At 46.3% G+C, this 25,175-nt stretch overlaps 1 protein-coding gene and 1 long non-coding RNA gene across 16 annotated transcripts in view; one reads left to right on the top strand and one right to left on the bottom strand.

Moving 5' to 3' along the window:
* The window catches only part of Dgkg (diacylglycerol kinase, gamma), a 190,735-nt gene that overhangs the window by 92,836 nt on the left and 72,724 nt on the right, over positions 1-25,175 (top strand). For all 7 annotated transcript variants that reach the window (XM_017316851.2, XM_017316850.2, XM_030248917.1 and 4 more), the window contains 4 exons: positions 1,684-1,769; positions 6,361-6,450; positions 7,981-8,141; positions 15,751-15,815. In XM_017316851.2, the coding sequence (XP_017172340.1) occupies positions 1,684-1,769; positions 6,361-6,450; positions 7,981-8,141; positions 15,751-15,815 (402 nt within the window). The remainder of the gene's footprint in view (positions 1-1,683; positions 1,770-6,360; positions 6,451-7,980; positions 8,142-15,750; positions 15,816-25,175) is intronic.
* On the bottom strand, positions 1,284-24,440 carry Gm15651. Of its 9 annotated transcripts, none has more exons than XR_003951934.1 (5): positions 15,887-24,440; positions 15,716-15,796; positions 5,536-5,641; positions 2,151-5,080; positions 1,528-2,120 (listed from the first exon to the last, which is right to left on the bottom strand). It is a non-coding gene; the product is annotated as a predicted gene 15651 (long non-coding RNA). The 9 variants fall into 9 exon arrangements; XR_003951935.1 differs by having other exon boundaries at positions 2,166-5,080; XR_384738.4 differs by having other exon boundaries at positions 1,528-5,080; positions 15,887-24,430.

Genomic DNA, 25,175 nt, shown 5'->3' with positions numbered 1-25,175 from the left:
TACTGCCAGTTACTGCCGGATAGCACCGCCATGTACCAAAACATCAAGTGCCTTTTCGGCCCTGCTCTCTCCTAGGGTATTTTAGGAGCACAGCCTTCTCGGCCTTTGATTGGTTTTCCTGTGGGTGACAAGCTCAGGGCCTACTTCCAGGGCTGCTGAGCCCAGAGCACCTTCAATGTGCCTGTTTATCTGTACGCAGACAGGCCGTCCAGCTGACGGGAGCCTCTACTCAGAATGTACTGCCTGGAGTAGGGTTCTGCAAGAGAAGGGAGAGAGAATAGTGACTTGCCAACATAGGCATCCGTGCTCAGAGCGCCCCTGGGACTCCTCAGACCATCTGTCTGGGAAGAGAGACATAACGGCACCTCAAGGTGTCCATCGGTCACATTTTCCCCCAAAGCAAGGGTTCTTGACTTTTTCTGCCAGGGACTCCAGTCACAATCTGGTAGAGTATGAACTCCATCTAAAATAATTTTTTTCTAAAGCATAATATGAAATAATATGTGATTTCCAGTGAAGCTAATTATGTTGAGAAGTGGTTACCCAAAACTAAAAAGACAAATTTGTGGTACATAAGAGAATGTCTTCTCTCAACACACTAAACAACAATACCCATAGTCAGGTTCAATAATGACTGTAAACTGAAAGCCACAAGCTCCAGAAATGATAGCATGGAACCTACAGTACAGCCTAACTGAAGTGTTGAAACAGCTGTTATATTCACTGTGACAAAGTTGCAGGTGCTATTGAAGCCTCTGTGGTCTGCTGTCTACATTCATAATTGAAAGAAATGCTAAGTGTCAGTTAGAGATCAGAGAAGATATTAACATTATATTTTCTCTTCCAAGTTCACAAACCTCTGAATTATACCCACAGACTCACCAGAAGGTCAGTGGACCCCAGGTCCTGCTCTTCCGGCTTCATGCTCCCAGGGAAAATGGGGTCTCGCTCCCCATGGCAGGGGGCCCTCAGAGGAGAAAATAAAGACCCAGATAATTAAGTGAACCTCTCTTAAGGAGGTGTAGTATTAGAGACAGCAGTCAGGAGAGTCTGAGAGGAGTCCAAATATTAGGGATGCTTTGTGTTGTTGCCAAAATGTGAAAACTGAGAATTCCTCAAATCGTAGAGGAATTCTCAAAAGTGGCTTTCTACATGCTGAATGTTGGGTCAGAGTCTCCTTCTATTAGGAAGTCAGCACCCCACATACATATACACACATAACTGATTCTTCTCCATAGCTGGGAGCACTACACAGTAAATTCTGGTTCCAGAGTGCTAAGTGACTCTTCCGATCCTGGAAGAATCTGATTCCAGGGACTGGGGAGGACCAGAAGTGTCACGTGCTAAGACTGTCATGTAGCTCATTGATAGTTTGTTTAGCATATGCTGGGCACCAGGGTTCAATCCCCAGCACCACACTCACAAATGCGTGCACGCGCACACACACACACACACGTACACACACACACACACGTACACACACACACACACGCACACACACACACACACACGTACACACACACGCACACACACACTCACACACACACATACACACACACTCACACACACACATACACACACACACACACACGTATGCATGCACTCACTGCACACTTGATACCTGTTGAAATATTAACAGTGTTAGTGACCTAATAACAAGAGCACTGTGGCCTTTCTTTCCAGATTGAACTTCTTTCATGATACCCCAGACTTCCGTGTTCTTGCCTGTGGCGGAGATGGGACCGTTGGCTGGATTTTGGATTGCATTGGTAAGGATGGCCAGGAAGGCCTTTCCTTGTTCTTTATAGTGAGTAGATGTGAAGTCATCAGAAGGCAGTGAACTAAAGGAGGAGCAGAGCCATGCCTTCTCCATCCGGGTGCCTACCCTTGCTTGGACTGCTGCTTGATTAGGGATCTGGAGTGAAGAGTTTTCATCGTAGACTTGGCCTTCAGAAACATGTATGTCAGAGGCAGAGCTGCGCAGTAGCAGAACCAGATGTATTAGAAGCAGGACTGGAGATGCAGGTGGAGCCAGGGTGATGATAAATAAAGGGCAAGAAGCTAAGCATGGCAGATCTACTTAGGGATGAACATCTGGAGCAGGAGTCCAGAAAGCACACCTGGAAAGTGCACACCTGGAAAGTGCACACCTGGAAAGTGCACACCTGGAAAGTGCACACCTGGAAAGTGCACACCTGGAAAGTGCAGGTCAGTACAGGCAGAGGAACGCCATGCAGAGCTGTGTCCCACATGGAGAAGGCAGGGGAGCAGGCTGGAGGGCTGGGGGCCTGAGGTCTAGCCCAGCTCTGCCTGGATCCAGAAAATGATAGTGCTTATCTGTGATATTTAGGGATGGGGTATAGTTAAGACCTAACCCCTGCTGAACCAAGGTAAAGTCTGCAATATAGAACACCAAGGCAGGAAAGCTACCAACAGAGGCACTGGGGTGGGCAGGCATCAAAGAGACCAGGGCTGCTTCACAGCATCTGTCAGTCATTACAAATGCTGCCTGGAATCTCTATGGGCCAAGCCCTCTTGGAGTCAACTAGAGATGCCACCAAGGAACGAAGAGGCCAAATTACTACCCTAATGGAGCCTACCTTCTAGAGCTGTGGCTCTCAACCTGTGGGTCACGATCTCATGGGAGATGAAATGGCCCTTTTATGGGGTTCCCTAAGACCATCAGGAAACACAGATCATGATCCCTAAGAGTAGCAAAACTAGAGTTATAAACTAGCAACAGGAATAATTTTGTGATTGGGAGTCACCACAACATGAGGAGCTGTATTAGAAGGTCTCTGCATTTGGAAGGTTGAGAACCTCTGATCTAGAGGAAAGACCCAGGCAACATAGAAATGAGGGAAATAGATAGAATGTCAGGGTAAACATGTAAAAAGGGGGAGACAAAGGAAGAGGAGGTGTGTGGGGTGTTATCTAAGAGAAGTCAGGGAAGACCTCACAGGGTAGGGTCTAGTTCCTAAAGGGATGCTAGCTCTAAAAACGGGGGGGGGGGAGACACCTGAGAATAGTCCAGACAAAAGAAACAGCAAGGGCAAAGGCCCTAAGGTAGGAACAGGTGGCATATGTAAGGCACTAGGTAGAATGTGGCCTTTAGGGGGGCTGTTGGGTAGAGTATGGTTTTTAAAGGAGGCAGAGCCAAAGCATCAAGTGGCATTGGAAGAGATATGACATGCTAAGAGATGAGGGCAGGAACAGGACACCAGTCAGGAGATTCCCACAGTGACCCAAGTGAGAGGTGACCAGGTCAGAGCCACAGTGGAAACAGGAAGATGTGAGAAGTACCCAGCCAAATCAGGCAGGGAACGTGAGGCCTTCAGGGCAGGAGGGGAGAAGGCACACCTGCCACCTGCTGTTTTTCTGTGAGCCATGCTTTGGTTTCAATGCCTCCCAACAAACACACCAGATATACACACATACACATAACACACACATCAGACATACAAGTATCAGATACACATACACATCACATACATATAACACACACATAGACATACACTTATCAGACATACACACATACATATAATCACACTCATAATCAGACATACACGTATAAGACACACACACACATCACACACATCATGTACACACCTCATACACATCATTACACATAACACACATCACACACACCATATGCATAGATATCACACACACATCAGACAAACACATATCAGACACACACATCATGTACACACCTCATACACATAATTACACATAACTAACACATATCACACACACACACCAAATGCATACATATCACACATATATCAGACATATACATATCAGACACACACACATCCCTCTCTTACACGCACTCACACACACACATCTCTCTCACACATACACATCTTTCACACACATCTCTCTCACATACATATATATATATATATGGAGAGAGAGAGAGAGAGAGAGAGAGAGCTCTCTGCTGCCACAAACTCTGAAGTTTGTGGGACATGAAAGTGTCCTCCATCCAGGAGCCGTGGGAGGAAAGGTGGCTCCTGGTTGCAGTACCAGGTTCTTCACAGCCCCCTCTGCCCCATCCGAGGAAGAAAGCAGCCCTCGGTAAAATACTGTATGGAATCCCTCTGCTGAGGACACAGGAGACAGATGTAGCTAGGGGGAGAGAAAGACGATGCAGTGAGATGAAAGGTGGACTTTTCCATGCAGGTCAGTGGCCCCTTACAGATCCTACTGAGCAAAGATAACTGCGAGCGAGCTCCTTTCTTCATTCATTTAAGCACTAGTGCCATGATCTCCACTGCCCCACTGAGGTTGTCGCTCCTGCCTCCCCTGCTGTGGCCATAACACTCTGCCTGATATCAGTGGGTCTGTGGTGCACAGAAAAGACACCAAAAGCTTCTGGGGTTCCTCAGGAAATGACAGAGATTCTTCTGATGACATCTCCCTCTTACCCTTCTCTGGTGGGATTCCAAGACACCCAGCCCAGCTCAGACCCTCAAATGTAGCAGTCTTCCTCCCCACATGAGCCTTGTCCAAGTGATCTTCCCATCTGAAGTGCTCCCCAGCCTCCACTGAAATGTGGCTTCTTAGGATGACCTCTCTTGCACACCAGACAGCCACAGTCACCTTGTAACAGGACCGCACGCCCCTTTCCCTTTCCAGTCAAAGGTATAATCATACACTGTGTGTACAAAGATCTCACACGGAGAACCTGACCGTGGCCACAACATCTGGCAGGACTCAGTGGATCCAGATGCAGATGCCATGGCAAATGAAACACACTCTTCCATGGGGTTACAGTCCATTCAGGGGAGAGAGTGTGATAGGGTCACCAAGCTCCGATACTCCAGGAGCTTAGGAGAGTCTCCAAACGCAGGCCTGGTCTGGCTTCTCTGCTGAGACTCGGGAGTGTTAGAACTGAGAACTCTTCAGGATGGTTTCCTGGTAGGGTGAAAAGCTAGGTGTGCTGAAGGTGAAGCCTAGGAAGATAGGCAGAGCGTGGCGTGCAGAGGAAGCTGTAACACTGGCAACACAGGGCACTAGCGTGGAGGGTCTGGGCCCATGCACTGCCTTCTGTGGAGAGCACACTTGGAGGGTAGACCTGCAGGGGGAGAGAGAAAAGGCTATGGAACCGGAACAGTGTGGATGGAGATGGGGATAGGGAGAGGGGGTTGCTGGGAAATCTGTTAAGGAGATAGCTCAAGTGCTGGGTGGATAATGGGAAAAGGGGGAGGTTAGGATGGTACACAGATTCCTGGGCTCAGTGCTATAAAGATGGCTCACTTGTCAAGAAGGGACAGACATAAAGAAACAACTGCCCTCCAGGTAATGTGGATAGCATGTTCAAGGAGTGGAGAGGCTCCAGGCATGTGACAGGAAAAGTCAGTCCTTGCATCTCTCCATGTTCCACTTCAGCCCATCAGCGGTAATCTCAACCCTGAGACCAGCCACTTTGAGCACAGATCAGGCCTTTGACCCACTCTACCCGGGAGGCCCCAGTGTGAGCTCCCTCCACCCCCACTCATGGCGAATGTTAAGGAACCAGGGTTCATGTACCTGCCTCCTCAAAGCCCAAAGGTGCCTGTGCCTCCCTCTTCAACCCTCTCTGCTCTACCGACATGCTGAAGACGACAGGCAGATTTTCCGCTGACCGTTCGGGCTCCTGAGCAAACAGGAAGGAGAAAAGAGTAAGAGTCTATATTCTGGAAGGTGGCAGGGGTTGTGAGAGAATAAGCCGGGTTTGTGGGTGTCAGGTAACACCTGGAATGCTCTTCTACTTTAGCACAGTGTTGTGTCTTAAGCTGTACAATAGAAATAACTTTCAGTGAGCTTAGTCAGCTTTCTAAATACCCCACCATCCCCTACTGTCACAGACATGCCTCTTTCACTATGCACTGTCTAGCCCTTAAAGACAACAGAATGGACTTGGAGCCAGAGATCCATGTTGGATCCTGGCTCTGGAATCACTTCTCCGTGTACCTCCATCTCTGTTAGATTGCTGTGGGCAATTAATGGAAACTAGTGTTGGTCATCCATTCTTCATGATGACCATGGTTAAATGTTGACCAACAGGAGTCAATGTTTTTGAGGTGTGTGTTGTCACTTTGAAGAACAGAATTCGGACATGTTTGGGGTAAATAGGGGCAAATTCTAGGGAGACAGATTTAGCTCAATCTGAAGATGTGATTGACAGCTTCGGCAAACGTGTAGCAGCTAACACGCTGCGAATGCTGTAGATGGCCTCTGCAAAGGGTGTGTTCTCCATCACAGGAGGAGGGATTCTGTGATTACGGTGGGGGCGGGGGAGAGCAGGTGAGAATTATAAGATAATACAACCATCTGTAATCACGTGGCTTGTCTGATCTTTCATGTGGGTTGCAGATAAGGCTAACTTCACAAAGCACCCACCGGTGGCTGTCCTGCCTCTTGGAACAGGGAATGACCTCGCACGATGCCTCCGCTGGGGAGGAGGTAAGTCTGCATGCCCCAGACGCCACACTAGAGCCAAGCATTCATGTTCTCAGGGATGCTGCCCCAGCAGGACATGGTCAACCAAAGGGTACAGACAGGTCTCACCTATCTCTTCCTGATGTGCATTCCGATATATATGAGTTTATTAAACAGAAGTTTCTGCGTAAAATTCCTCCCTCCTCCCTTCTGAATTAGGATTCAGAATGGAGACTGAAATGAATACCAATTACAAGACTCCAAGGACATCTCGATTATCAGACTCCCAGGGCAGTGGCCTTTCCTTCTGAAACCCTTCCTCCCCAAGTTGAATAGGGAATGGTGATGGCTTTTAGAGCAGTGGTCAAGAACTTTGCAAACAAGACCAGGCCAGGCCAGACCAGCCAGTACCCATGTTCTTGCTTGGTCGATGAAGCAGAAGTCAGACCTGAGGGTTAACTATATTATCCACACGATGCGGACCTGGGATGGATCTGCTATCTTCTGCACACAACTTCCCAGCCATGCAGCTGACAGGTCTTTCCTTCCCTCTTTTCCTTCTTTCCTCCCCCTTTTATTCCTTTCAATTAGTGGGGTATTTACGGTATAAAATAATAAGTTTTGTTAAGCCCTTTTTTACATGTTTATCCTGTTCTTTGATTTTTATCTACCCACCCATACCTTCTATTGTTCCATCTCCTATTACCCCGTCTCCTCTTCCAATAGACTTCCACCTTAGGGTTTTACTGCTGTGAAGAGTCACCATGATCAAGGCAACTCTTATAAAGGAAAGCATTTAATTGGGACTGGCTTACAGTTTCAGAGGGTCAGTCTATTATCATCATGGTGGGAAACATAGCAGTGTGAGGGCAGACATGGTGCTGGAGAAGCCAAAGGTTCTACACCTTCATCCACAGGCAGGAGAAGGAGACTTTCACACTGAGCGTAACTTGAGCTTATTTGAGACCTCAAAGCCCACACCCACAGTGACACGCTTCCTCCAACAAGGCCACATCTCCTGATAGTGCCACTTTCTCCCTATAGGCCAAGAATTCAAACACATGAGTCCATGGCAGCCATTCCTAGCCATACATCGTTCTACTTTCATGTCTGGTAGGTGGGTGGGTGGATAAATGGTGATAGGTAGAAGATAGATAGGTAGATAGATAAACATATGTGCTTAATCTTTATCCTACATATGAAAGAAAACATAATAATACCTAAGTCTAGCTATTTTGCTTAACATACTCCTTAGTTCTATCCATTCCTACAAATAGCATAAGTTCACTCATCAGCTCACTCACTCTCCAGGGCTGGCTTCAGCTCCGGACCATGACTGCCTCTAGCCAACATGTATTCTATACCTTGCTCTCAGGCTTCCAACTCACACCCAAATGCTTGCTAATTACTCCTTACTGTCCTCCCGCTTCTCTCTGGATCAGAGAACATAGGTGTCTCCAGCCCAAAGACACCTAGAAGTATTCTAGCCACAAAGGCCTGAGCAACAGCCTTGCTTCTCCACTCTGGTGGTACATACCATACCCGTGTTCATAGGTTACGAAGGGGGCAGCTTGACCAAAATCCTGAAGGAAATTGAACAGAGCCCCTTGGTGATGCTGGACCGTTGGTACCTAGAGGTCATGCCCAGGGAAGAGGTGGAGAATGGAGACCAAGTCCCATACAACATCATGAACAACTATTTCTCCATTGGTGTGGTAAGTTGGCCATCAACTGCTTTTCTGCATGACCAACAAGTGTCCATTGACCCTTCCAGACCCCTACTCCTTGTCTGTTCTCTTTGTCCCTAGCCCTGACCTGCAAATCTGGCATGGTGTGGCCACCTTGAACCCATAGACATTCTACCCCTGGACTGTAGAAGAAGTTCTTACTCCTGCCATTTTAGCTAACAGGAGAAAAGACTTAATTTTTCTTTGTATATATCCTTCAGCTAATTAAGGAAAACAAACAAGAGATAAGGCCAGGAAGAAACCCTCATGTGAGTGTGAAGATTTGAGAACTCTGACCACGAGGAATGGCTGCTTGCCTGGACCAGGCTAGGCAGACTTTCCTTGGGCTCACTCGCCTCCACCCAGCCCAACCACACATACTATAAGAGCTTCATACACACCTAGGAGGGTTCTTCTGTTGCTGCCTCTCAGGCTGAGTCCACTGTGACTCCATATAGCCCTTATCACAGACCATCAGTGTTCTCCATGTATTAGACAGAAGGGCTTAATGTGCCTGAATCCACCCTCCTGTGTACAAGTGTATGCTTGCGTGCACCAGTACACATATGCACACACACAGTGCACACATGCAGATGTGCAATACACTCACACACTCACACACACACACACACACACACACACACACACACACACACTCACAGATGGACAATGCCGCCTGTGCTTCCTTCCATCCTCCAGTCTAGTTAGTATAACTCAATCAGTTTGCCACACTGAACTCAGCTCCCAATTCAGAGTATGCACTATTTCCTAGGTTGTTGGTAACAATATGATGAGTGGTATTTTGGTTGGTTGTTTTGATTTGAGTTTTTTTTTATTTATTTATTTATTTATTTATTTATTTATTTATTTATTTATTTATTGAGACAGGATTTCTCTGTGTAGCCCTGGCTGGTCTAGAACTCACTATACAGACCAGGCTGGCTTCAAACTTAGAGATCTGCTTGCCTCTGCCTTCCAAGTACTGGGACTAAAGGTATGCACCACTACCACCCAGTTTGAGTGTATTCTTTAAAAAAATAAAATAAAATAAATGCATTTTGCCTACCGTTATGTCTGTGCCAGGTACCCACAGAGGCCAGAAGAGGGCACTGTACCCTCTCCAACTAGAGTTACAGATGCGTGTGGTAGCTGCCATGCAGGTGCTAGGGGTTGAGCCCAAGTCCTTTGAAGTAACAGCCAGTGCTCTTAACCACTGAGCCATCTCTCCAGTCCCCTCTTCTATTCTTAAATTGATCTGGGGCTTAAGATGGTGGTCCTGGGAAGGACACCTACTGTGTGTTCTCTACAGTGGCAGGCTTATGTAGTCATTAGCACAGCAGTCCTTAGGCCTTGTCCCTGTCTTATGGAAAGGATTGGGGCTCCTGAAGAGCAATGACACACCCCCTTACCCTCCTGTCCCCAGGCCAGCCCTGGGTCTGAGCATCCTTCCTTCCCTCCTTCCTGTGTGTGAGATTGTTTAAGCCACTGTGCATATGAGCTCCTCCAGGCCATCCTCTGGCACCAGACTGAGGGGTGGGTGGTAAGGGTGTGGGATGGAGATGGGGTCTAAAAGACAGCTCCAGGGGATATCAGGTTTAGTGAAGGCATTTTATTTTTTAGTAAGGCTAAGACTAGAAGCATGGGAGAGAAAAGGGCTAAAACTAATGATCTTCCAGTTACAAAAGGTTTGTAGAGTTACCACATCTGCAGTGGGTTTTGTTGTTGTTGCCTGTTTTGTTTGGATTTTTCCTAGTGTTCTGAGTGAAGAACAGTTTCAGGTGAAGGGGTTTGCTTTCATCTTCTCACTCCTACACTCCTGCGCTCATTGCTATGACTGAAGCAAGCAAGGCATAGTGGGTCCAGGGTATAAGACTGAATGTGGAGGTGGTGCACTAGGGGTTCCTGTGTCCTAACTGGCTTATCCCCCTCCCCACCCCACAGTCCCCAATTTATCTATCCAAGCCCTCTTTCAGGGCCACCTGCAGGGAAGGTGCACACACACACACACACACACACACACACACACCTCAGATCCTTTTCCTGCCATAACCATTGTATAACGCACTGATGTTTACCGAGTGCCTGTGGTGCACCCAAGCCAATTATCCTATTTCCCTGTTGCCTTTGTGTGCGTCCAAGCAAGGATCTTGTGCCTGCTCAGCTGTGGGCTCTGCACACCCACCCTCATCTTCACACAGCTACAAGCTGTGGAGTAAAGGAAGTTCTCCAAATCCAGAAGGAGAGAGCTCACAGCACCTCTTTTAAACATGGAAGTTCCTCTCTGCACCAGATTCTGATTTGTAATCTGACTCCATAGCTCTCAGCCAGGTCTGGGGCTCTGCATTTTTAACCAGCCCCTGGGAGCCTTCTGATGCTGGTGACCCTGAGTGAGGCCTCAGAGAATGGAGACAACACAGGAGCAGAATGAATACAGGAAGTGGGTTGGAGGCACAGATGTTAGGTAATGAAGGAGAGGGACACAAGGAAAGAGAGGAAGCTGGCCACAGGACAGACAGACAGATGGACAGGCTAGGCTGCCCAGGAGCTTCCAGTAGGCAGGTTCAAGCATGGCTACCATTAGAACTGTCAATACATCTTCCCTTTCTGCACACAGCTCTGGCTGGAAGGGCCAGAGTTCCCAGTACCTGCCTGTCTCCACTCAGTGCCCTGTAGACAGCCTTCCCTCAACTAGATACCCAGGCCCTAAACACAAGTGCAAGCGCTAGGAAACATGGTTTCAATGCATTCTTCCAGGAGGAAGGAAGGAAGGGAGTCACCGAGGGGGGGGGGGGAGGAAAGAAGAAGCGAATTGCCCTCCAAGGAAGAGCATTGGAACAGAAACCCATCACCTTTGGGGGCCACCACGCTTCCCCACCTGGCTCCAATACTCCAAGGGTATCTGTCCACTGTTCTTTTCATATATCTTTAGTTTGTGCATGTTTATTGTCATATTGTAGACGAGTAAGGAAATGTGACTTTTGATCTCATTGGAGTCCCCTTAGCCTTCTTTTCATAGAATGTTTGCGAGGTTTGTGTGCTTGCTCTTTAAAAGGTGGAAGGTAAAAATCTTGAGAAAATAAGCGCCCAGTCCGCAACCCTGACAGAGGGCAGGGCTGACATTTGCAAAAGGTCTTGCTTCCTATTTGACTTCCCAAACTTTTGAGAGAAGTAGGTATGTAAACCAAACCAGTTCTACCTCCTTATAATGCTTAAACATAGTTGCGTGCGCACACACCCCTGGCAAAGAGATGCCTGTAGTGTCTGCTGCTGTGAAAGATGTGAAATGCCTATTGAACAAATGGTTGCTGCCTTGCAACTATAAAGATAACGGTTATACAGCCACTGTGGTGCCCCGGGGTGGAAACAGAACGCATTTAATAGATAGAGAGTTGAGTAAGACAGACTCTTCGGGCCTGTCCAGGGAGTTTCTTGGGCTCAGTGCCACCATATACTCATATACCAGCCGGAATCATTGAAGACTCTGCTAGTCAGCTTGATGGCCCTTCTAACTGCAGACATCTCCTGGAGAGAAGTCTTGAACACAGTCACCCAGCACATTGCTTCCTCTGAGTTCTCGGGCTTCTTCCTCCCTGCTCTCTATTTTTGGATTAGCTGAAAGGTCAGGATGGCCAGGTATCAGTGACAGGAAGTTAAGAGACTACAAAATAATTCCTGGAGCCTGTGGAACTCGGAACTCGTCACAGGCTCTGTTTTCAACAAGTCTTAACAGGGTGGTGAGCAGCTAATCCCTCGACTCCGTGAAGTCTATTTTGGACGCCAGAGGGCCACCAGCCCATAAAGCATATTCCACCTTATAGATTGTTACTAGTGTTCACCCGCCCACGTCCCACAGTGTCAAGCCTCCTACCCGCTAGGGAAGGTGTCAACAAGTCAGAGGCTTGCAAACTCAGATTCTGTCATTATTGAGCTTTAATCTGTCACTTGTGGACTTACTGAGAAGTGACTTGGCTAAGCCAGCCACATCTTTCCTACTCCCTAATCTGCCATAAATTTTTCAAACAATCCAAATTTCAAACAGCCTGCCCTAGGGTCTCTTTCCTGTCTCTGTCTCCAAAAGTTGCCAAAGTGACTTAGCCCTGCACTGACCAGGGTAGCAAGCACAAGCCACAAGCTGTGCGCCTGCAAGGCCGAGCCTAGCTTAAGGTGCGTGTAAATATTAAAAACACATTCAATAATGAGATAGAGAAATTAAACTTATTAGCAATTGTTATTGATTATATGTAGAAATTATAAAATTTAGGTTAATTAAAACATCCATGAATTAATATCATCTTTTTTTTTTTTTTTGCTTTTTTATGTAGCTTCTAGAAACTTTTAAGTTACAAATCGGTTGTATTTCTATTGGACAGCACTGACCTAGACATTCCAATGTCTCAGAGTCCAAATAACAGAAGCTTACATTTGAGAGCGAGCCAAAAATCCTTCATCTAACCATGTGTTTGAGGTTTTGACTGTAGAAGGAACAGCCTGCATCCACACTTCAATTCATCTCCCCCTCACCCCATAGAGCACACCATTGACCGGAGACTGCCCCACAACACATAGAACACACTGTGGGGCTGTTCCAACTGACCAGAGGCTGTCGGAAACGCCACTGCTTCCCCTGGCCTGCCCCTGCTGCCATGCTCTCTAGAGTGGAAATGCTCTTTGCAGGACTCAGTCTCAAAACAGTATCTAAACCCCTAAAATAAATACCCTCTGGCCAGTGCTCAGCATGAACTGCTCGCTCAACGGGGGTAAACTCGAGTCTTGACCCTTCTTGACCCTTCCTATCTCGGGGAGACAAACAAGGTCTGAGCCTTTCAAGAGACAGCTTAGCTCTCCCTTGCTGTTGGTGTGTTTGTCAAGAGATTACACCGTCAAATGAGGAGTCACATGCTGAGCTAATGATCTTGTAAACGCTGCCCTTTGGAATAAGAAGGCATGCAAACCTTAGCAATGGAAAAACCAAGGGTGATTAGGACTGACCAGGGAGAAGAGTCTCTGCAAATATCCCAGGGGCCAGTCTCCAGCTGCACTGGGGGTAATGGCAGTGATGTACAAATCAGGCTGCCACACAATATACGGGTGTGTGCTTTGGGTTTGTTTTGTTTGGGGGTGTTTTGTTTTGTTTTTAGTTTTTGTTTGCTCTGTTTTGTATTTTCCTGACAGGAGAAAATCAGTGTTTCAAAGGAACACAGCTAGATGGAATGCTTTTCCGGAATTCTAGAAAATCATTTGACAAATATCACATATATCTTGTTGGGAATGTTCATTGAGACTTGCTGGACGAGAGGGAGATAGGCATGGTCTAGGCTAGGAAGAGGAGCTGCACAGAGGAGCTGAGACGGCTGTGTGGGTTCAAGGGGTCCGAACAGGCCCCCCTGAATTTTGACACCTGCCACCATGTGTCTACAAGGTGACTCTGCCCAGACTATCAGCTCTTGACAGATCAGAAAACTACAAGAGTAAACCAGTAGCAAAATTTAACTGTTAAATGCCCAAGGAATGTTTATCAGCCACAAAATAAGCCAGTACCTGCCCTCCCAGATTCCACATGGTGGCTGCTGGATGGGGTCACCCCTATCCATAATGAAATTCATCACACATGGTATGCACCCCAAATGCTTCTTCAGAGAGCTGCACTTGATGCTCTAATGTTGACTTTCCTTATCAAGATACAATATGCCCAGCATGGAAGAGCACACAGCTTTAATCCCAATGCAGGGGAGTCAGAGGCAGGAGGATCTCTCAGAGTTTGAGCTGAGTACAGTCTACATCTGTGGTTCTCAACCTTCCTAATGCTGTGACCCTTTAACTCATACCGTGGTGACTCCAACCATGAAATTCTTTTTGCTGCTGCTTCATAACTATAATTTTGCAACTGTTATGAACCATAATGTCAATGTCTGTGTTTTCCGATAATCTTAGGAGACCTCTGTGAAAGAGTTGTTTGACCCCCACAGAGGTCAGGCCCAAAAGGTTGAGAACTGCTGGTATACATAGTGAGTTCCAGGCCAGCTAGAACCACATGGTAAGAGCTGTCTTAGAAGAAAGAGGGAGAGAAGGAGGGAAAGAGAAAGAGAGAGAGAGAGAGAGAGAGAGAGAGAGAGGAGAAAGGGGAAAAGAAGGAAAGAAGGAAGAGAGGAAACGAAAAGGGAAGAGAGGGGAAGAGGGAATATACATTAGCTAAAAATCTGCTCTATGAACTTTTATTTTTGGCTCTCCAGAATTTTAAGAATCTTTTGAACACGGAGTCTAATAAAGAGATTTTTGTTGGTTATTTATTTGTTGATTGTTGGTTGTTAGGTAGGCGTGTGAGTGGGTAGGTTCATTGAGATATAGTACCACCTTGTAGTCCAGGCTAGCCTTGAACTCTAAATCCTCCTGCCTCACTCTATCCACATGCTGAGACTACAGGGATACCCCAGCATCCCCAGAGATTTCTGATTGGCTGCTGCAGTCACTTCTGGGCAAATCTAAATCAGCTCCTTGTTTCTGGGCTGTCCTGTCTCCAACCAATTAGTTAGTTAATTTCGAGTGTTCAGCATCTGCCTCCACAGTGCTCGATTGGGACTGTGTGATAAGGGGGCAGTACACACTCTTCTGCTGGGCTCGTTAGGAGGTGCAGGAGGCTAAGAGTGAAGAACCGAGTTCAGCTTGGATCCTATTCTGGCCTATAGGTCCTGGAGCCCCACCATGTCAACACCAGTCACAACCATGAGCACTCACAGATAGCTGTAATGGGAGTGTGGGATGCAGATAGGACTCTGGGCTGGACTCTGGTTCCAACCTGAGAAATGGGACACCCAGAAACACAGTGTCATGGAGCGTCGTGGTGAGTTCTGTGGTACAGATAGCCAGCCATGCAGCCAAAGTGGGGGGTGGGGCAACAGATTGGATAGGAAAGGATCAAGATTGTCGCTAGCTTCAGAGGCAGTCCTGTGGATAGAATGATTAATAGGCAGAAGTTAGACGTTTAATACACTTTTGTTGTCTGCTAAACGCACTATCCAGTACTATTGTTAATTGTTTTGGGTGAAACAGACAACAAAGAGTTAATACCAGCGACAGCTTTGGGTTTGATAATGTGCTGTTATATAAGATGTTATCATCGCTGGACGCTGGGTGAGTGGGACATGAGAAAAAGTACTATTTTTGCAACTTCTCATGAAATAGTCCTCACTTTATGTCACCACCCATCACCACACCACACCACACCACACCACACCACACCACACCACACCACACCTCACCACACCTCACCCACTCCTCACTGGCTTCTGGCTTCACCTGAGGAGAGCCCCTCACTCTTCTCTTTAGAGCCTGCTCTTGCCTGTGTTTACAAAGGCTGAACTGTGGCCACTCACTGGGCTTGAGATACTGTGATGAGTGCCAGGCTCTGAGGCAACCAAGTGAGGCTCTCAAAGGACGGAGTGGTGGCACTAGCTTACGCCTGGACGCGGTGCTGTGCCCCTATGATTTGGAGTCTCTGGAATCTGGGCCTTCCAGGGGCATATATGTGTGTCTTCCCACCATACCTCATGGCCACAATCACTAACCAGGCTTTTCTTGCCTTCTTTTCTTCCGTTTCCAGGATGCTTCAATTGCACACAGATTCCATATGATGAGAGAGAAACACCCTGAAAAATTCAACAGCAGGTAAGCGAGCTCGCTGGCTGCCGTGGTGGCACCCCGCCTGCCCGGCACTGCAGCCAGTGCGGGCCTCCCACCTGCTACCACGGAAATGTCCTTGGCCTGGGTCGACCGCCAGGGGACTTCGCTTTCCTGCCACGTTGCCGGAAGGAGGGTTTCCATTTCTAAGAAGGAAAAAAAAAAAAAAATGTCAGAAACCTGCCACAGCCTAGCTGCCGGTCCCCTCCCGCAGGAACTGAACAGAGGGAGGGGTCTGGGACGGCATGAGTGGCAGGGAGCCTGCCTTTGGCCTCCTGGAACCCCTCCAGGAACTTAGAGGTTTCCTCTCAAAAGCCAGCGTCTCGCAGGGGATTGGGGGAGCGAAAGGCTCTGCTAGGGTCTTAGACCCGAGAAGGTGCCAGGCACTCTCCTGGACAGCAGAGGGCAGCAGTGAGGTCCCTACAATGCTGTGACCATCGAGGGCATCACAGCGGCTTCCTATTGGCTCCTGCATGCCTGGAGATTGGGTTCAAACTGGAAAGAAAAGAGAAAACCAAATCCATTGCAAGAGAACCCAAATCTGTCTTGCAAAGCGAATGAAATTTACCAGAACCGCGAGGTAACTGGCAAACAATTACCATGGAGTTGTCCATTTTCCTTTTCTTGCTCATTTCTCTCTCTTCTATGACGCTATCGTCTTTGTTGTACTGATTTGAAGATCATGCCTGGATTCCACGCCTAGCCCCAGGCAGGTGGGCAGCAGTGGGATAATGACTTGGGCTTGATCTTTGAACCTCACGGGTTGCTATTGCGTGAGGCCGCAGAATTCTCCTCAAAGCAGAAGTTCGGGTGTTATTTGAGGACATTTCCCTACCAGCTCAGCCCCTGACTCCACAGCCTGGGAGCTATACCAGGAAGAGGCTGAGAACAGTGAGGTAATGTCAAACCCGGATCTAACAGCATCTGAACTGTATTAGGGTGACATTCGGTCTCACTCAGACCCTGGACCCACAGCATACTACAAACATGTCTTGCCAGCCCTTGTTGTCTATAGTCACCAATGGGCAATGACAACCCTTCCTCCACCTCATCACCCCCGGGCATGCATGCAACCACTATTTTTAAACCACTATCATATTTTATTAAAGTATTTACATGGAAGAGTCCTATTTACACTGGGAAAGTAGGCAAGCTTTAAGATGTTTAAAAGTCAAATACAAATTTGTTAATGACAAGAAAAGATGACAGGCATAAAACCCAAGTTCAGTTGTGCCCAAAGCTTTGAGATCATTGGTATTGTGACTATTGAGAGTCTGCACCCTTAGCAGGCATGTGGTGTAGGCTCAGAGATAAGTAGGTGCCAGAAGGAACCTTTCTCAAGAGACCAGATCTCCTGACAATAGGTAGTTTACGTGCTGGTTTCGAAGCTTCTTGTTTCGCCTCTTCAAGTCTTTTTCTGAGGTGACCTTGAGCTCCATTGATGGGCCAGGCAGCATGGAGTGGTGGCCTTTTGAGAATAACCACTTTGGGGGATTTCTCTTTGTGTCCCAACTCTGGGCCAGCTCGTTTCTTCCTTGATGTTCAAGGATGCTGTGTCCATAGGCTCCCCTTCTCCGCTGTCTGAGGACCTGGCCTGGCACGCTGCTGTTGTTACTAAGCTGTTTCAGGACCGCCCGCCCAGCTTGGTCCTCTTGGTGCCTGGACAGTCCTTCCCTTTAGAAGTGGTGCTCATACGGGAACAGGCCCTTCTTGATCATCTACATAGGATGTGTGGAGGTGTGCTGTGGCCTCTTCAGGAAGTGGCCCCGACTTGAACCTTTTGGCAGAAGTCTGCCTGTTTCCCACACAAATAATATTTATTTCTGCCTCGTCCATCCTCTTGTTCTTCCTCTACAAAAAGAACCAAACCTGTGTCCTCTCTTCTCCCAGAAAGGCAGACAGATGCTCATCCCAGTGGAATAGCAGCCTCAGGACTGCTTTTGGAAAAAAAGTGAACAAAACAACAACAACAAAAAATCTCTCATTCTACCCATTCTACAGACTTTTAGTGTCTTCTTTACACCCAATACCCTCACAGGTTCTCAGGTGCATGTGTCTGGGAAACCCATGGGTTCTGCTCATTCACTCATTCACTTCCTCACTCTCTCATTCATACATTCACTCACTTACCCACTTACCTGCTCATCCACTCACTCACTCATTCACTTGCTCATTCATTCATTCACTCATTGGCTTGTTCACTCATTCATTCACTCACTCATTTGTTCATTTGCTCACTCACTCATTCACTCACTCGCTCAAAAACATCTTTTGAAAATATACTGGAGACTACATGCTATTAAGTGTTTGGGACAGATGACCCAGAACTCACTGCCCGCTGCCCTCTGCAACCCCACTGGAAACAGACTGAAAAGCAGGGTGATTACCAGTGTGTATGAAGTGATGTGTCTGCACAGAGGAGACCTAAGAGAACACAAAGCAAGAAAATGGAGCTGGCATGGAGGGCTTTCTAATGGCAAAGATGCCACATCGGGGATAAAAAAAAAAAAAATCAAGAATACGTTTTTTACAACTTGATAAAAAAAAGAAGGGCTGTCCGCAGAGAGAAAACCAGATGTGCCTGAACATAAAGTGCTAAGGCACAGCGTGCGAGGGAAGAAGCCCTTGGCGCAGCTGTTGCACGGACTCTTGCTGTGGGAAGGAAGTCAGCTCTGTTGTTTTTAGAGAATAAGGAAGCAAAAGATGAAGTTTCTCCACGTTCTGAAAATTGAGGCAGAGCAACATATGAGCTAAATAGAGCATCAGAAAATCATGTTATTAAGTCCAATTAGAAAGACAGATCTGTCCAGGAGGAAAAAAAAAAAATCACAGCATGCACCTCAGTGCAGGAATTCACCATGGCCTCTCCACCTTCTGCTTCCCACTTCCCAGGTCCCATTAGCAGGATGACTGCTACAGTGCTGGGGTTCAGGCCCCATGTTGCCCCTGGTAGAGATGACAGGCATATGGACTTGAATTTAAGTCCCTGTGCTTGCTTGAGAAATGCAGTTGTTCAGAGGCAGTGCCTGTTTTACAGCCACCAGCCGTTTCTTCTGGAGAACTTTGGGTCAATGCTACTCCATCCTGTTTGCTTGCCTGTATCCAAAAAACCCAGGAGGATTCAACTTGTCCACTGAGAGAAAGGCAGGCAGGCAGGCAGGCAGGCAGGCAGGCAGGCAGCCATTTTCTCTAGGCTTCCTTATTTAGCATGGGAGATGGTTTTAAATAGGCAGGTGGTTGTTGCCATGGTAACCCCATTACACCAGCAGCTAAACTTAGGAAGGGCCACAAGGGATAGGAAGAAAGCCTGATACCCAGGATTTGAAAATGTAAACGATATTATCAAACAAAGCTTCATTTTACTGGGCAGAACACAAGTTCTTCAAAGAGTGGTTGCTGCTTGGCTGCAAGCCTTTAGCATTAATGCCTAAAACTGGCCCCGCCTCAGGGATAACCTTGAGGCTAAATATAGAATTGGTCTGTTTGTTTCGTTTTCAACAAGAGAGGGCTAGTCAGGGCTGAGCTCTCACTTTGCTAGTTTGCTTGGGACTACTCTAAACATTCTTAACCCAGGAGCCAAAGGCTTCAGTGGTCCTGAGAACATTTTGAAATTGTACCAAAGATAGTGTGTGTGTGTGTGTGTGTGTGTGTGTGTGTGTGTGTGTGTGTGTCTGTGTCTGTATCTGTGTCTGTGTTAAAAGGCATCAAATTATGACTCTATTGTTGGGCTTTCTTTACCCCCATCCCCAGTGATCTCTCTAAACTAGTTGTTGCCAGGGAAAGTGGTAATTTTATGAAACCAAGTGGTCTCTCCAGTGGAATAACTTTGTTAAAGGAATAAAAGCCAGCCCCAAGGAGGTAGCAGTGTGAGCTATCTCAGACAAGTAAGGCCTCAAGAGGTGGCAGTGAGAGCTATCTCAGACAAATCAGGCCCCTGGCATTAACTATTCCTACTTTAGCTGTTATGAAAAGTGGTGTCTCACTGTCAGCATAAAGAACACAGAGCTTTAATTCTACTGAGATTATAATATGTTAGAAAGTGTTCTGCTGTAAATGAGACAAGGTCCCTGACTTTAAGGAATTCATAATCTAGCCAGGCATGGTAGTGGTGCACTCCTTTAACCCCAGCATTCAGGAGGCATAGGCTGATGGGTCTCTGTGAATTTGAAGCCAGCCTAGTCTACATAGTGAGTTCTAAAACAGTCAGGGTTCTGTAAAATGAAAGAAAAGGAAAGGAAAGGATAAGAAAGGAAGGAAGGAAGGTTGGAAGAAAGGAAAGAATTCATACATAGTCTAGCAAAGATGGGAAAATAATCCTCATTTTTTTTTACAAATTATTTTTATACAAAAGGAATTTGCATTTAGCAAACTATTGGAAATACAGGCAGTGGCTCAGCTTAGTAAAACATATTAATATCATACCTCAAAGTCCATTCCTAAATAGACTGTGACTTGAGTATAGAACACAAAACTAAGATAACCAAACTAAGAATTTTGATTCATTTTGAGCTCCAGCTCGAGGCCAAATAGTTAACTAGGTATTTTATAATCCATTAAATTATTTAACTCTCAAAGCAACCTTGCAACGTAAGTGCTGGGCAGTCTGGAATTCTGACTCTATGAGATAAGGGAACAGCCTGAGAGGACGTCACACACTGACCCTTAAGCTGAGCTTAGTTTGTTCTCTAAACTACCACTCACCACTCAAATCTGGAGTTTAAGCCCTGGAGTCTGTCCGAGGTCTCACTTGTATAGGTCAATGTTCCTAAGGCCTTCTATGTGCTGTCCACAGGACACTACTCAGTGGCCATTGAAACATATAAGGGGGAGTGTTGTTGCTCCCATTTTAGAGACGAAGAAACTAAGGCCAAGAATGATGGAAACACTGCGTGCTTCCCCACCTTTGTGAACTGCCTCCATGGAAAAAAATTCATGTAGGCTTATGAAAGAGGGACAAGGACATCACCCCTTCATATCTCCTATAATCTTGTCTTCCTTCTATTCCACTGTCACAGCAAGGAGCAAGACTAGTTATGGGATCTCCGTGACCCACAGCAAAATCCAAACGTACAATCTCTAAGAAGTTTGTGTGCAAGCATTAAACTAAACCAAGAGCCCACCTCAGGGCAAGGAGTGGAACGACCAACAGATGCCGTACCTATGTGGTGGCGATGGCAAGAGAGATGAGTTAATTAAAAGGCACATTGGTTGGAGCTTGCAGAGTAGACAATTTGCAAAAGAGGTAAACGAAGAGAGCGAAGAAAGTTTTAACTGGTGATGGGGGGAGGGGCAGTGAGTCTCAATTTTCTAAGCAGGTAGTGGTTGGTGTTCACAGAGAAGAAAAGGACACTGCCCCTATCTTCTGAATAGCCTACCAAAGTTCTCAAGAAGTTTCCAGACTGTGAAGTTTTGTGTATCTGAAATCTACTCCTTAAAGCCACCCAGTGTCCCCCATCAGTGAACAAACTGAAAGAGTCTCACTGTGGAGGTTTTTTTTTTCCTGGTGCCATGGGAACCCCAAGCACTGGAGGAATGTGTTATATAAACCTGTTGAGTGTCATCCACTTGAGCACGTCCCTCAGCAACTGAGCCTGAAGCAGCCGGTTATTTCCTGTCAGGCCTTTCAAAGGGTTCGCATCAGTGTTGCCAGCCGCTGACTGGCCATCTTTCCTAAAAGCCCTATAGCTGACCATCTTTCCAGTTAGCAGGCTCTGGAGTGTTGGCTTCCTGGAGCAGGGCCAAGAAGCTGATGAGGGGTTCCCCAGATATCTTAATGTAGTTTGACTCTGTAGAAGGTTAGGACATACGTTGCAAAGAACCAAGTGCTTAGTAGATATTTATAGAAGGAGGCAGCAGGCCACAGCCCAAGCTGGCATCAAAATTTGGCTGTGCCGATTACTGGCTGTGTGACCTTGGGCAAGTAAGTTAATCTCTTTAATCCTTTGCTTCCTCCCTTGAAAGTCTCACAAGGTTGCCAGAAGCTTGGTGAAGAACGTCTACAGTGAGTGGTAGGAACTCAACAACATTTGTTGCTGAACATCACTGATCCGCAAGCATGGGGACTTAGCATTGCCTTAAATCACTGATAAGCGCTGACAGTGTACATCTTTGATGGAATGCCAAGCAAGACGTAGCTCTTGTTCAATCGTTGTTATGTAGATGGGACCCTTAAACTGAGATGTTGGAGGAAACTAGAAGTTGTGTAAAAACTGACCAATGGGAAGATTAATTAAGCAGGGTTGGGTTGAGTTGGGTTGAATTCTCCTGGATTAGAGCTGTGGAGAAAATTCCTTCCACTGGCACCATGAGGCAGTGTGGGGTCTAAGTACTGAGATTCGAAGGCTAAAAACTGAAGGCTGGACTAAGGTAGGGAGGCAAGACTCTAAGCTGACATGGTAGTGGGAAGAGAAAGAGAGGGAAGGAGGGAGGGAGGAAGAGAGGGAGAGAGGGAGGGAGGAAGAGAGGGAGAGAGGGAGGGAGGAAGAGAGGGGGGAAGGAGATAAGGAAGGAGGGTGGGTTCATGACTGGAATGCTTAGGGTTTACCAGGCTCTGCAGGATACCTCTGGCAAAGGACAGGTGGCCCAGGCAGTCCGGTGCTGAACGTGTGACTATTCTCATCCATGACCATGTGACTATTCTCATCCATGACCATGTGACTATTCTCATCCATGACCATGTGACTATTCTCATCCATGACCATGTGACTATTCTCATCCATGACCATGTGACTATTCTCATCCATGACCATGTGACTGACTGTTCTCATCGACAGAGCTCTCGCTCCTCACTCCCGCCTCTCACCTTCACTACTCCCCAGCCTCAGCTGAGCACAGAGATGGTAGGTGGGAGTACACACAGACTAGCACGGTCCGTGCATACAATTTTGGAAGTTCAAGGGCTACCTCTCCATGATTGCCTGTGGCATGCCCAACCTTTATACCACTTACATAACAAATGCTTTTATCTAAAAATGAAACCATTTTAAGGCATTCCTTCCTGAGCCCCATGAATTGCAGTCTAGCTATTCAGCTTTATAACAGCAGCAATGGGAGTTCACATTTCTAGATACTCAGCATCTCAAGAGAGGTGCTCAGTGGACCAAACTGTCTGCTCCTGTTTCCTCTAATATAGAAAATGATGTTTTAAAATATTTGGAGTTTAGAAAAGCCCCCACATGAAGTTCATCGTGGTGTTTTCTACTTTTAGTCTTCCTCCTGTGGGTATTTTATAAGAGAAATGAAACCCTTCTGTTTCGATCATCTTTAAGGCCAGCAATGGTCAATTGAGTCTTTTTCTAATTGCTTCCCTCTGATGATCTTTCTTGTGCCTCTCCATTATACTTATAAGGACCCCAAGAGACACTGGACCCATTCTAAGCTCCCAATCTCCCCCATTGCCAGGTCAACAGACTGGCAATTTGTATCGCAGTTAGAAGCCTTGATTCCTTTTTGCCATGTAACCTACCATATCCACACTTCTGGGGGTCAGATCATTACACTTTCTGTGTTATTCTGCCAACTTAGGAATTATTGTGAGGATTCAATAGAGAAATGTATTTAAAGTGCGTATCATGGAGTATGGCACAACAACAGTAGCTACTATTTTTAGAACTGTTCTCACTACTGAGGTTGACCCTGTGGCAGATAAAGGTTATATTAGCTAATTCAGAATCCAGGATTCTCCATGGTGAAGGAGTAGGTATCTGGTGGTCATAGCTTGAGTCACCAGGGTGGAAATGTTTGGTATATGTTTTATCTTGATTTAAACAAACAAACAAACAAACAAACAAACAAACACCATTCTCCAACAAGATAACAACCTATTTGTCATCATATACTTTAGTAACACATCATATAGTATTTAATGAAATGAATTGCATTATTAGTGTAAATTATTTAGAAAGCAAACAAAAGCTAAAGGGCAACAGCCATGGCTCAGAAACACTTGTGGCATAGCGGTGCATTTCAACTGCTAGTCTATTAGACATATCATGAAACTAATATGATACCAGTTTTTATAAGTTGAATGGACTACTTCCTAAATGTTTTTTCTTTAGACAAGCCATTCAAGCTCACTGTAGAAAAATAACCCATGCCGTGCCTGATCCCCGGATATCTGATCCTATCAACATCCAGTTCCTCTCAGCATTTCCCTGTACAGTTCTACTCCCTCGAGACTACACCATATACACGGATTTTAAACATTATTATAGTAGCAATAAATGTTATCTCAGAAGCATTTATATGTAGCTGTGAATTAGGTAAACAATTTTGGCTCCAGGCAGGTTGTTTGCACCAGCCCAAAATCTCTCTGGATTCTCAAATGTTGCTCATGCACACAGGAGCTAATTTTGATATGCCTTGACTAGCTCAATGGTTGGGCACTTCTAAACCTCTCTGTGGCTAACAAGCAGTCCCCTCTAGTATTCCTGAGTTAACATCTTTTACAAATCTATATTTCATCTCTGCTACTCTAGACCCAAGCAGGGAAATGGCCCCTAGAGCCACTTTCCTGGATCCTTACATACCAGCAGGCCTTTAAGTTTCATCTTTTTGCTTCCCCATTATGGTGATTTTCTGTCTTCTCCCCCTCGTTCCCTTGCCCATGCAATCTAAAAGTCCAGCCCCATCTCCCTGCCCAGACATTGCTCATATGGCAATTCTTTATTATCAATCGAAGCCAGCTTGGGTCTGGAAGGTCGGCCTTTCGGAGCCTAAATAAGAAAAAGCATTAGAATTGATTCCCAACATTTATAGACTGTGAAAGGAGAATTATGAAAAAGCAAATGATCAGAGTAAGTTTATTCAAAGTGGGGATTTGATCAATATTTTCCAATTTAATAAAAATCACAATTGTTTTGTTGAGTCAATAGGAGAGCTTTAGAGAGATTATTCAAGTCCCTTTGCAGTTGAAGTAACGACATGCTGTGCAGCTAGCTCTTCTGCTCTAAAGGATAAATAAAAGCTGAAAAGATTCTAATTCTCTCAGTTCCAGGCCCTAGACATAGTTTTGCTGTGTCTCAGTGGGACCTGTTCCTGTTTATTCGTCAGGGGCAGTAGGGTTGCTATCTGAACCACACAGCCATCAAACTTTTAACCATGAGAGCATGTGGTAAACGCTCAGGAACTGGTCTGCCGGACTCAATAGTAGCTGTCACCTGAGGAGGACTCTAGTATACACTGACTGAATTGATACAGTCGTCCACGTATAAGACAGATGTTGTCAACTAATTTTACAGAGGGTCAGAGGGGGAAGTGCCACAGACCTACTAGTCACAAGATGGGGTAGGAAGTGTCACACATTAAAAACAGGCCTGTCTGCCTTCACAACCTCAGATGTCTGACCGC

Source organism: Mus musculus, chromosome 16 (genome assembly GCF_000001635.26).
Source record: "Mus musculus strain C57BL/6J chromosome 16, GRCm38.p6 C57BL/6J".
Taxonomy (NCBI): domain Eukaryota; kingdom Metazoa; phylum Chordata; class Mammalia; order Rodentia; family Muridae; genus Mus; species Mus musculus.
Note: the sequence above shows the minus strand (reverse complement) of the source record. Positions and strands in the feature narration are given on the sequence as shown.